Source organism: Ovis aries, chromosome 11 (genome assembly GCF_016772045.2).
Source record: "Ovis aries strain OAR_USU_Benz2616 breed Rambouillet chromosome 11, ARS-UI_Ramb_v3.0, whole genome shotgun sequence".
Classification (NCBI taxonomy): Eukaryota; Metazoa; Chordata; class Mammalia; order Artiodactyla; family Bovidae; genus Ovis; species Ovis aries.
Genome location: NC_056064.1, coordinates 46,221,592 through 46,235,392, shown reverse-complemented (window position 1 = coordinate 46,235,392; position 13,801 = coordinate 46,221,592). Strand labels below are relative to the sequence as shown.

Genomic DNA, 13,801 nt, shown 5'->3' with positions numbered 1-13,801 from the left:
CAGGAGCCCCACCAGAGCTGCCTCATTAGAACAAAAGATGCTCCTAGTGCTTTTATCACTTAGGAATTTATAAGAGTTTTAGGAGCTCTGTGCCAGAAATGAGGGCAGAGACTAAATATATATTTCTTATCATAAATCACAATATCACATCTATTTCCCTGGCAATTATTCAAATTCTGCCATATTAACATTATACATTCACTGAACTTTTATATTCTGTATTGTAATATACTCTTTTGTTGTTTATATCTTGCCTTGCTAGCTAGACCAAAAGATTCCTAAATATAAATATTTTATGTTTGTTTGATTACATATTACATGACACCTTACATATAATAGGCACTCAAGATCAAGTCTGCCACACTTAGTCATTCAGGACACGCACTGTATAACACCAAGGAATCCTGTTTACACAGATGACAATGTGCCCCAGAAGCTGTGCCACACATTAGCCCCAGTCATACTGACTGATGAAGCAAGTCAAAAACTCATTTAATAATGTAAAACAGAAAATATTTTTAGAAATTGATTTTAAGTTAATTTAAAAACAAAATAATTTTCAAAAACTGAAAATTATACATAGTTTTCTCTGAAAGTGCTTAGGATTCACATCAATCTACCTTATGCCATAAATATCTCATGCAGAGGGGGTAAAGTCCTCTTCTAATATTTTCCTGGCCAAAAGCAGTTTCACATCAGCACAACTTTCTCAATTACTTTACCTTTCCTAATTTCTATAGTGCTGTAGGTGCTAAAATCACACAAACAAATAAATATACCCTGATGGAGTCAACACAGAATATTTGATGGGGCTATATAGGCTTTAAAAATCCTTACTAATTTTATTCAAAGACTTTTTTATCAAGATAAATTCATGACCTCGGTAGAGTTGTTGTCAGACTGTTTTTTTCCCCCAATCAGAATAATAAAAAGAAAGTTGCTGCGGAGTTGGGGAGTGATGAGTGGAAGATAAGGAAGGGAAATTTTTAAAATTATATCTCTTTATCCAGAAAACCAACTTATACTTGTATGTTATATATACCATCAATGTCAAGGGTTTTCTCTAACATCTGATGTTCTTCAGGCTTTACAGAAACACTGAGTTCATCAAAAGCATTTTTTAAGTCATTAGCTTGAATTCTGTTGCAGTTCATTGAGCTGACAGTATTGAGGGCAGTGTGTATATCTGAAAGCAAATGGTGATTCTGTAAGTCACTTAATATCCTTTGGAAACTTTTGAACAATAATGTACCTAAAATTCTAGACTATTGTCCAAACATGTATCTCAATTAACTTTATCTCTACGATTCCAAAATTAATAAGACAAAAATAATCTTTTGTTTCAAGAATTTTCCTGAGAAACCAGTTATTTTTGACTCAATACAGTTGACTGAGTTTTTCTAATTTAGCTGAATAAAACAATTTTTTAAAATCTAAATATACAACTGCTGATAGTAGTCTCTTATGATCCTTTGTATTTCTGTGTTGTCTGTTGTGATCTCTCCATTTTCATTTCCAATTTTATTGATTTGATTTTTCTCTCTTTGTTTCTTGATGAGTCTGGCTAATGGTTAGTCAGTTTTAATTATCCTTTCAAAGAACCAGCTTTTGGCTTTGTTGATTTTTTCTATGGTCTCTTTGTTTCTTTTGCATTTATTTCTGCCCTAATTTTTAAGATTTCTTTCCTTCTACTAACTCTGGGGTTCTCGATTTCTTCCTTTTCTAGTTGCTTTAGGTGTAGAGTTAGGTTATTTATTTGACTTTTTTCTTGTTTCTTGAAGTATGCATGTATTGCTATGAACTTTCCTCTTAGCACTGCTTTTATAGTGTCCCACAGGTTTGGGGTTGTTGTGTTTTCATTTCATTAGTTTCTATGCATATTTTGATTTCTTTTTTGATTTCTTCTGTGATTTGTTGGTTATTCAGAAGTGTGTTGTTCATCCTCCATATGTTGGAATTTTTAATAGTTTTTCTCCTGTAATTGAGATCTAATCTTAACGCATTATGGTCAGAAAAGATGCTTGGAATGATTTTGATTTTTTTAAATTTATCAAGTTTTGGCCACAGCAATCAGAGCAGAAAAAGAAATAAAAGGAATCCAAATTGGAAAAGAAGAAGTAAAACTCTCACTGTTTGCAGATGACATGATCCTCTACATAGAAAACCCTAAAGACTTGGCCAGAAAATTACTAGAGCTAATCAATGAATATAGTAAAGTTGCAGGATATAAAATCAACACACAGAAATCCCTTGCATTCCTATACACGAATAATGAGAAAGTAGAAAAAGAAATTAAGGAAACAATTCCATTCACCATTGCAACGAAAAGAATAAAATACTTAGGAATATATCTACCTAAAGAAATTAAAGACCTATATATAGAAAACTATAAAACACTGATGAAAGAAATCAAAGAGGACACTAATAGATGGAGAAATATAACATGTTCATGGATCGGAAGAATCAATATAGTGAAAATGAGTATACTACCCAAAGCAATTTACAAATTCAATGCAATCCCTATCAAGCTACCAGCCACATTTTTCACAGAACTAGAACAAATAATTTCAAGATTTGTATGGAAATACAAAAACCTCGAATTGCCAAAGCAATCTTGAGAAAGAAGAATGGAACTGGAGGAATCAACTTGCCTGACTTCAGGCTCTACTACAAAGCCACAGTCATCAAGACAGTATGGTACTGGCACAAAGACAGACATATAGATCAATGGAACAAAATAGAAAGCCCAGAGATAAATCCACACACATATGGACACCTTATCTTTGACAAAGGAGGCAAGAATATACAATGGAGTAAAGACAATCTCTTTAACAAGTGGTACTGGGAAAACTGGTCAACCACTTGTAAAAGAATGAAACTAGATCACTTCCTAACACCGCACACAAAAATAAACTCAAAATGGATTAAAGATCTAAATGTAAGACCAGAAACTATAAAACTCCTAGAGGAGAACATAGGCAGAACACTCTCCTACATAAATCACAGCAGGATCCTCTATGATCCACCTCCCAGAATTCTGGAAATAAAAGCAAAAATAAACAAATGGGATCTAATTAAAATTAAAAGCTTCTGCACAACAAAGGAAAATATAAGCAAGGTGAAAAGACAACCTTCTGAATGGGAGAAAATAATAGCAAATGAAGCAACTGACAAACAACTAATCTCAAAAATATACAAGCAACTTATGCAGCTCAATTCCAGAAAAATAAACGACCCAATCAAAAAATGGGCCAAAGAACTAAATAGACATTTCTCCAAAGAAGACATACGGATGGCTAACAAACACATGAAAAGATGCTCAACATCACTCATTATTAGAGAAATGCAAATCAAAACCACAATGAGGTACCACTTCACACCAGTCAGAATGGCTGCGATCCAAAAATCTGCAAGCAATAAATGCTGGAGAGGGTGTGCAGAAAAGGGAACCCTCCTACACTGTTGGTGGGAATGCAAACTAGTACAGCCACTATGGAGAACAGTGTGGAGATTCCTTAAAAAATTGCAAATAGAACTACCTTATGACCCAGCAACCCCACTGCTGGGCATACACACCAAGGAAACCAGAATGGAAAGAGACACATGTACCCCAATGTTCATCGCAGCACTGTTTATAATAGCCAGGACATGGAAACAACCTAGATGTCCATCAGCAGATGAATGGATAAGAAAGCTGTGGTACATATACACAATGGAGTATTACTCAGCCGTTAAAAAGAATTCATTTGAATCAGTTCTGATGAGATGGATGAAACTGGAGCCGATTATACAGAGTGAAGTAAGCCAGAAAGAAAAACACCAATACAGTATACTAACACATATATATGGAATTTAGGAAGATGGCAATGATGACCCTGTTTGCAAGATAGGAAAAAAGACACAGATGTGTATAACGGACTTTTGGACTCAGAGGGAGAGGGAGAGGGTGGGATGATTTGGGAGAATGACATTCTAACATGTATACTATCATGTAAGAATTGAATCGCCAGTCTATGTCTGATGCAGGATACAGCATGCTTGGGGCTGGTGCATGGGGATGACCCAGAGAGATGTTATGGGGAGGGAGGTGGGAGGGGGTTCATGTTTGGGAATGCATATAAGAATTAAAGATTTTTAAATTTAAAAAATAAAAAACAAAACAAAAAAACAGAATCATTTCAAGATTTAATAAATATTTTCTAAAACAAACAAAAAAAAATCTAAATATAATGAAACAAATCACCAGTCCAGGTTCAATGCATGATACTGGATGCTTGGGGCTGGTGCACTGGGATGACCCAGAGGGATGGTACAGGGAGGGAGGAGGGTGGGGGGTTCAGGATGGGGAATACGTGTATACCTATAGTGGATTCATGTTGATGTATGGCAAAATCAATACAATATTGTAAAGTAATTAACCTCCAATTAAAATAAATAAATTTATATTAAAAAATCTAAATATAGCCATTATTGCATCTTGTAAGGAAATGTTCAAATTTTTTTGGTCACTGAGAGAGATTTCAGAGCTTATCTCTAAGAAACTATTCAAATTTCAGAATACAAAGCTATTATCCCTGAATTTTCTTCTATTTAAAAATATTTTCCTGCCTTTTTTTTGCTTAGTCCTCATAACGTCTACTCTCTTTAAAAGTACCCCAAAACTGTGAGAGTACTGTTTTTAGAAATATATTTTGCCTAAAAGAAATGGCCTTTACTTTTTAACCTAAAAGATATCTATATACAAGGGTCAAATGCCACAAATGTAGATGAAATACAGACTGAAAAGTTTCAAGATTATAGGAAATAGATAAAAGGATTTTTCTCTGAGGAAAATAAAAATGCTAGAGGTTCTTTCAAGCTGAAGCACTCTGCATTCCTCTGGGCCTTAGCTAAACCTCTAGGAGTTTTCTCCTCTAAACAGGATCCTCAGGATTAGACCCATGTTCCTAACTGCTTTATCACCAAGTTATACAAATCATCATACACTCAAAGTCACTATTCGGATCAGAATCCTTAGTTTCCTAAGAGACTATAGAAAAAAAATTTTAAGGAGGCAAAATACAAATACATAAAAAAAGTTACAGGATTAATTTCTTAGATAAGAAAAATTTCCAACAAATCTTAATTCATGAGCTCCTTCATTTCTCTAATAAATTCCATTAGGCTTTTTTGTAGAAATTTACAAACTGGTTCTAAAATTCGTATGGTGATATAAAGAGACCTACAGTAGCCAAAACAACTCTTTTTTTTCATTGAATGAATGAGTTTATTGAATGAATGAGTGAAATGAATACATCTATGAATGAATAAACAAATGAATTTCACACCCAATATGGAGCAGCCTAAATCATAACCCTTCTTTCTCACTTGTGCCCATACATATATTCCTATAATTCTGGAGCTTGTTGACTGAGATACTTGGAAATTTATAAACATAGCTCTCATCTTACCACTGGATTATCTGCTTATATTTTAGGAAATTGGAAAGAGAGCTGCAAACCCCAGGAAGAAAGATTCAGCAAAACTTTTGAAAAGCTGGAGAACTGATTCAACCTAACAGAGTTCAATGTTTATTAGAAAGTTATAGTAATTAGGCAATGTTGTTGTTAGTGTAAAGATAGAAAAAAGACCAATAAAACAGAATAGAGAATCTGGAGATATATATATACACACACACACACACACACACACACATATGTTTATATGTGTGTGTGCGTGTGTATGTTAGTTGCTCAGTTATATCTGATTCTTTACAACCCCATGGACTGTAACCCACCAGGCTCCTCTGTCCATGGAATTCTCCAGGCAATAATACTGGAGTGGATAAATCATTCCCTTCTCCAGGGGATCTTCCCGACCTAGGGATCAAACTCAGACCTCCCTGCATTGCAGGCAGATCCTTTGCCATCTGAGCCACCAGGGAAGCTATATATATATATATAGTTGACTTTTGAACAATGTGAGGTTTGAGGCACTGATCTGTACAATCAAAAATCCACATATAACTTTACGTTTGGTCTCCCATATTCACAGTTCTACATCTGCAGATTCAATCAACTTTGGATTGTATACTACTATAGTACACATTTATTCAAAATAATCCATGTATAAGTGGACCCAACCCATTCAAACCTGTGTTGCTCGATGGTCAACTCTGTGTGTGTGTGTGTGTGTGTGTGTGTGTGTGTGTGTGAGATTTTCTATAAAAGTACAAAGACAAATCAGTGGAAAAAGTATAGTCTTTTCAACAATGGTACTGGAACAAATGGATATCCATACGTAAAAAAATAAAAGAACTTTGATTCAAACTTTACTTCATATACAAAATTTAACTAAAAATAGATCATGTGCCTAACATGCAAAACGAAAACCCATAAAATTTTAGACTAAAACATACCAAAATGCCTTTTTAACCCCTGGTAAGGCAAAGATTTCATGTATATAAAACCAAAAGCACAATGCATAAAAGAAAAAACCTGATTAGACTTCATAAAAATTAATGCTATTCTAAAGACAGTTAAGAAAACGAAAATACAGAGATAGGCAAAAGACTCAGAGAAAATATTTGCTAGGTATACATTGTATACTAGACTTGTACCCAGAATATTCACAAAAATTTTTTTAAAATCCAACTTAAAAAGTGGGGAAAAGCCCTGAACAGATACTTTACCAAAGAAGACATACAGCTAAAAAGCAAGCACAAGAGAAGATGGTCAATAGCATCAGTCATTAAGGAAATGCAAACTAAAACCACAATGGATATAGCTATACACTTATTAGAATGATTAAAATTTAAAAGACAGACTATATCCAGCATTGGCAAAATTCTGGAAGAAGTGGAACTCTCTTACATTGCTGGTGGGAATGTAAAATGGTGTAAACACTTTGGAAATTGGCAGTTTCTTAAAAAGTTAAATACATACCTAGTATCCAATCAATAATTGGCAGTTACCCAAGAGAATTAAAGCATATGTCTATACAAATAGAAACTTTATTTGTAATAGGCAAAAATTGGAAACAACCTAATGTGTTTCAGTAGATAAGTAAATAAATTATGGTATATCTATAAAATGGAGTACAATTCAGTCATAAACAAGAATAAACTATTGATACACGGTACAACATAAATTAATCTCAAAATTATTATTCTTAGTGAAAAAAATCCAGAAAACAAAAAAAGTACGACCATTGGTCTTCCCTGATAGCTAAGTGGTAAAGAATATGCCTGCCAACACAGGAGACAAGGGTTATCACTCTGGCCCGGAAAAATCCTACATGCCATGGAGCAAGTAAGCCCATGCACCACAACTACTGAACCTGTGCTCTAGAGCCCAGGAGTGGCAATTACTGATCCACACACTGCAGCTACTGAAGTCCACATGCCCCAGAGCCCATATTCGGCAACAAGAGAAGCCACCACAATGAGAAGCCCTTGAAACACAACAAAGAGTAGCCCCTACTTACGGCAACTAGAGAAGGGCTGCAAGCAGAGACAAAGACCCAGAGCAGCCAAAATAAATAAATAAATAAAATTTTTTTAAAAAGAGTACTCCATTTGTATAAAACCTTGGGTATGCTAACAAATCTCTACTGACAGAAAGTACATCAGTGCTTCCCTGGGGATGGGAAGAAGGATATGGAAAGGCAGGAGAGATTACAAAGCGACATGGGGAAATTTAGGGGTTAAATGTGCTCATTACTGATTGTGATGACAGTTTCATAAGTATATGTATATGTCAAAACTTATCAAATTGTGCACTTTAATCATAAAATATAGTTTATTTGTATGCCATTTATAACTCACAACAGCACTTAAAAATAATGACAAAATACAATGCAAACTATGACAAATATCTAAAAGGAAAGTTATTGACTCATCTTTAAATTCAGAAACTGGCTTACTTGTGTTAAAAGTTTCCAAAATTTGTTTGAGATTTACTTCACCAATTTCTAAAAAGTAAAGTATAAGGGTTATGAAATGGCAAGTTGTAAATGCTAATAATTATTAAATAACCATAACAGAGAAAGGTGGGTGAGCAAATTTTATAATTTCTGAAAAGTAGTTGGATAAAAACCAATTAATTTAAAATCAGTCAGTTCAGTCGCTCAGTCATGTCCAACTCTTTGCAACCCTATGAACCACAGCATGCCAGGCCTCCCTGTCCATCATCAACTCCTGGCGTCCACCCAAACCCATGTCCGTCGAGTTGGTGATGCCATCCAACCATCTCATTCTCTGTCATCCCCTTCTCTTCCTGCCCTCAATCTTTCCCAGCATCAGGGTCTTTTCAAAGGAGTCAGCTCTTCGCATCAGGTGGCCAAAGTATTGGAGTTTCAGCTTCAGCATCAGTCCTTCCAATGAACACCCAGGACTGATCTCCTTTAGGATGGACTGGTTGACTCTCCATGCAGTCCAAGAGATTCTCAAGAATTTCTCCAACACCACAGTTCAAAAGCATCAATTCTTCAGTGCTCAGCTTTCCTTATAGTCCAACTCTCACATCCACACATGACTACTGGAAAAACCAGAGCCTTGACTAGACGGACCTTTGTTGGCAAAGTAATGTCTCTGATTTTTAGTATGCTGTATACTTTTACCCATAATCTGTTCTCTCAAAGGAAAGGGGAAAATCTAATTAGATTAACTTATTCAGCTTAAATAATTAAATACTGATATATACATTTTATAGGTTTGATGCCAGATAAACAGATATATCTTAAAAATATTTCCAGAAAAAGTTAATTTTAATTAGTTTTCAATATGCCTATGTTCTCATTTTATTTCTAAGAACTAGTTTGTCTAAAATATACACATACACAACAGATATTCCATGTACACAGTAAAACTAAGGTTTCATAAAGCTCAGAACAATACAGACTGTTCTTTCAAAAAACTGACCATCAGTAGATGTTTCATTCAGAATCTCCTGGAATGCCTTGTTGCTTAATGGAACTCCAGCACTCAAGAATCGGGAGCTCAATTCATTTATAGGCATCTTATCATTTCTGATCTTTTCAAGAGTTGTAATCTCTTTATATAAATCTGTAAACACATAAAGAACAGAGAACAGATGATGAAGTTTGTGTAAAATGTTAACATCCTAGCTTGCACACAGCTTAGGTGTATTACAGAAGGAATTCTGAGTTTAAAAGTTTTTAAAACATATCAATAGGCTTTGCTTTTAGAAGCCAATTAATCAATCAGCAAAATTTAACATCACTGTGCTGTGTTTAGTCGCTCAGTCCAACTCTTTGCAACCCCATGGACTGTAGCCCACCAGGCTCCTCTGTCCATGGGGATTCTCCAGGCAAGAATACTGAAGTGGGTTGCCATGCCCTCCTTCAGAGGATTATCCCAACCCAGGGATTGAACCCAGGTCTCCCGCATTGCAGGTGGATTCTTCACCAGCTGAGCCACAAGGGAAGCCCAAGAATACTGGAGTGGGTAGCCTATCCCTTCTCCAGGGGATCTTCTTGACCCAGGAATCAAAGTGGGGTCTCCTGCATTGCAGTAAGATTCTTTACCAGCTGGGCTACCAGGAAAGCCCAGCATCACTAGTTGGGCAAAAGTTTGGTTTCTGCAAAATTTCTGTAAAAACCCACTATTATTCAATATATATACATACATTGCTTTTATATATTCTTTTCTCTTATAGGTCATTATAAGATATTGAGTTTAGTTCCCTATACTATATAGTAGATCCTTGTTGGTGATCTATTTTATATATAGCAGTGGGTATATTTTAATCTAAAACTCCTAATTTATCAGCCACCTCCTCTTCAGTAACCATGCTTGTTTTCTATGTCTGTGAATTTATTTAACTTTTGTAAATAAGTTTATTTGTACTATTTTTTAGCTTCCAAATATAAGTGATATCATGTGATATTAGTCTTTCTCTTTCTGACTGACTTCACTTAATATGATAATCTCAAGGTCCATCCATGTTGCCGCAAAATGGCATTATTTTTTCTTTTTTATGGCTGAGTAGTATTTCAGTGTGTGTGTGTGTGTGTGTGTGTGTGTGTGTGTGTGTGTGTGTGACACGTTTTTTATCCATTCATCCATTGATGGGCATTTGAGTTGTTTTCATATCTTTAATTTAATAATTTAAATAATGTTGTGATGAATTTAGGGGGTGCATATACCTTTGTGAATTAGTTTTTATAAACTTTGAATAAATACCCAGAAGTGGTACACCTGAATCATATAGTAGTTCCATTATTAATTTTTTTGAGGAATCTTCATGCTTTTTTTCCACAGTGACTGCACCACCAATATTTTACCACTTTCTCACCAACACCTTTTATTTCTTGTCTTTTTATAATGGGTATTCTAATAGGTGGGAGGTTTTTACATTTTCCTAATAATTAGTGATGCTGAACACTTTTTTATGTGCCTCTTGGCTATTTATCTGTCTTCTTTGGGAAAATGTCTATTCAACTTCTCTCCCATTTTTAAAGTCAGTTTTTGTTATTGTTGTTGAGTTGTGTAAGTTACTTATATATTTTGGATATTAACTCCTTATCAGATGTAGCATGGGCAAATATCTACTCCCATTTGGTAGGTTGTCTTTCTGTTTTGTTGATGGTTTCCTTTGCTGTGAAGAATCTTTTTAGTCTGATGTTGTCCTATTAGTTCATTTTTATTTTTGCTTTTCTTGCCTAGGAACAAATATCCAAAAAGATATTGCTAAGACATGTTAAAGAATGAACAGCCTATGTTTTCTTCTAGGAGTTTTTATAGCTTCAGGACTTAAAATCATGTTTGTCTGTTGTGTGAGACAGTTGTCTAGTTTTATTTGTGTGTGTGTGTGGGTGTCCAGTTTTTCCAACAGCATTTATTGAAGAGGAAACTATCCATTCTCCAATGTACATTTTTACTCCTTTGTTCTTCTCTGTTTGTGTCCAATGTTACTAGACCACTGTGCAGAGTTGGACTCCTGAGTTTCAAAATTTTAGACTTTTTTTCATATTGGTTTTGTACCCTGCCAATTTGTTTATTATTTCTAATAGTTTTCTAATAGCAGAGTATTTAGGGTTTTCTACATATAAAATCATATCATCCTCAAATAGTGACTGTTTTACTTCTTTCTTTCCAATATAAATGCCTTTTATTTATTTCTTGCCTAATTGTGATAGCTTTCTTGACTATGAAAAACCCTTTGTGGGTCACAACAAACTGTGGAAAATTCTTTTTTTTTTTAATTTTACTCTATTTTGTTTTACACTGTATTGGTTTTCACAGTTGAATTCTACCAAAAATTTAGAGAAGAGCTACTACCTATCCTACTCAAACTCTTCCAAAAATTGCAGAGGAAGGTAAACTTCCAAACTCATTCTATGAGGCCACCATCACCCTAATACTAAAATCTGACAAAGATGCCACACACACACACAAAAAAAAAAAAAAAAACTACGGGCCAATATCACTGGAAAATTCTTAAAGAGATGGGAATACCAGACCACCTGACCTGCCTCCTGAGAAATCTGTATGCAGGTCAAGAAGCAACAGTTAGAACAGGACATGGAAAAACAGACTGGTTCCAAATAGGGAAAGGAGTATGTCAAGCCTGTATATCATCATCCTGATTATTTAACTTATATGCAGAGTACATCATTAGAAAAGCTGGGCTGGATGAAGCACAAGCTGGAATCAGCATTGCCGGAAGAAATATCAAAATGCAAATGATACCACTCTTATGGCAGAAAGCAAAGAAGAACTAAAGAGCCTCTTGATGAAAGTTAAAAAGGAGAGTGAAAAAGTTGGGTTAAAACTCAACATTCAGAAAACTAAGATCATGGCATCTGGTCCCATCACTTCATGGGAAATAGATGGAGAAACAATCGAAACAGTGAGAGACTTTATTTTCTTGGGCTCCAAAATCACTGCAGATGGTGACTGCAGCCATGAAATTAAAAGATGCTTGTTCCTTGCAAGAAAAGTTATGACCAACCTAGACAGCATATTAAAAAGCAGAGACATTACTTTGCCAACAAAGGTCCATCTGGTAAAAGCTATGGCTTTTCCAGTAGTCGTGTAAGGATGTGAGAGTTGGACTACAAAGAAAACTGAGCACCAAAGAATTGATGCTTTTGAACTGTGGTGTTGGAGAAGACTCTTGAGAGTCCCTTGGACTGCAGAGATCCAACCAGTCCATCCTAAAGGAGATCAGTCCTGAATATTCATTGGAAGGACTGATGTTGAAGCTGAAACTCTAATACTTTGGCCACCTGATGTGAAGAACTGATTCATTTGAAAAGACCCTGATGCTGGGAAAGACTGAGGGCAGGAAGAGAAGGGGATGACAGAGGATGAGATGGTTGGATGGCATCAGTGATTCAATGGACATGAGTTTGAGTAAACTCCGGGAGTTGGTGATGGATAGGGAGGCCTGGCATGCTGCAGTTCATGGGGCCGCAAAAGTCAGACACAACTGAGCAACTGAACTGAATTGAACTGAATTGCTGTAGCTAAGATTTTCAATACTGTGTGGAATAAGGGTGGCATCATTATCTTATTGCTGATTTTAAAGGAATAGTTTTTAATTTTTTACCATTGAGTATGATAAAAGCTGTGGGTTTCTCATATTTGCCTTCATTATCAATGCAAAGAAATAGAGGAAAAGAACAGAATGGGAAAGACTAGAGATCTCTTCAAGAAAATTAGAGATACCAAGGGAACATTTCATGCAAAGATGGACTCGATAAAGGACAGAAATGGTATGGACCTAACAGAGGCAGAAGGTATTAAGAACAGGTGGCAAGAATACACAGAAGATCTATACAAAAAAGATCTTCACGACCCAGATAATCACAGTGGTGTGATCACTCAACTAGAGCCAGACATCCTGGAATGTGAAGTCAAGTGGACCTTGGGAAGCATCACTAAAACAAAGCTAGTGGAGGTGATGGAATTCCAGTGGAGCTCTCTCAAATACTGAAAGATGATGCTGTGAAAGTGCTGCACTCAATATGCCAGGAAATTTGGAAAACTCAGCAGTGGCCACAGGACTGGAAAAGGTCAGTTTTCATTCCAATCCCAAAGAAAGGCAATGCCAAAGAATGCTCAAACTACCACACAATTGCACTCATCTCACACGCTAATAAAGTAATGCTCAAAATTCTCCAAGCCAGGCTTCAGCAATACGTGAACCATGAACTTCTAGATGTTCAAGCTGGTTTTAGAAAAGGCAGAGGAACCAGAGATCAAATTGCCAACATCTGCTGGATCATCAAAAAAGCAAGAGAGTTCCAGAAAAACATCTATTTCTGCTTTATTGACTATACCAAAGCCTTTGACTGTGTGTATGACAATAAACTGTGGAAAATTCTGAAAGAGATGGGAATACAGACCACCTGACCTGCCTCTTGAGAAACCTATATGCAGGTCAGGAAGCAACAATTAGAACTGGACATGGAACAACAGACTGGTTCCAAATAGGAAAAGGAGTATGTCAAGGCTATATATTGTCACCCTGCTTATTTAACTTATACGCAGAATACATCATGAGAAATGCTGGGCTGGAAGAATCACAAGCTGGAATCAAGATTGCCGGGAGAAATATCAATAACCTCAGATATGCAGATGACACCACCCTTATGGCAGAAAGTGAAGAGGAACGAAAAAGCCTCTTGATGAAAGTGAAAGAGAAGAGTGAAAAAGTCGGCTTAAAGCTCAACATTCAGAAAACTAAGATCATGGCATCTGGTCCCATCACTTCACGGCAAATAGATGGGGAAACAGTGGAAACAGTGTCAGACTTTATTTTGGGGGTCTCCAAAATCACTGCAGATGGTGACT

At 35.8% G+C, this 13,801-nt stretch overlaps 1 protein-coding gene across 1 annotated transcript in view; it reads right to left on the bottom strand.

Moving 5' to 3' along the window:
* Positions 1 to 13,801, bottom strand: part of EFCAB13 (EF-hand calcium binding domain 13) — a 315,250-nt gene that overhangs the window by 202,726 nt on the left and 98,723 nt on the right. The window contains exon 17 of the mRNA XM_060395750.1: positions 8,900 to 9,043. Coding sequence (XP_060251733.1) covers positions 8,900 to 9,043 — 144 coding nt within the window. The remainder of the gene's footprint in view (positions 1 to 8,899; positions 9,044 to 13,801) is intronic.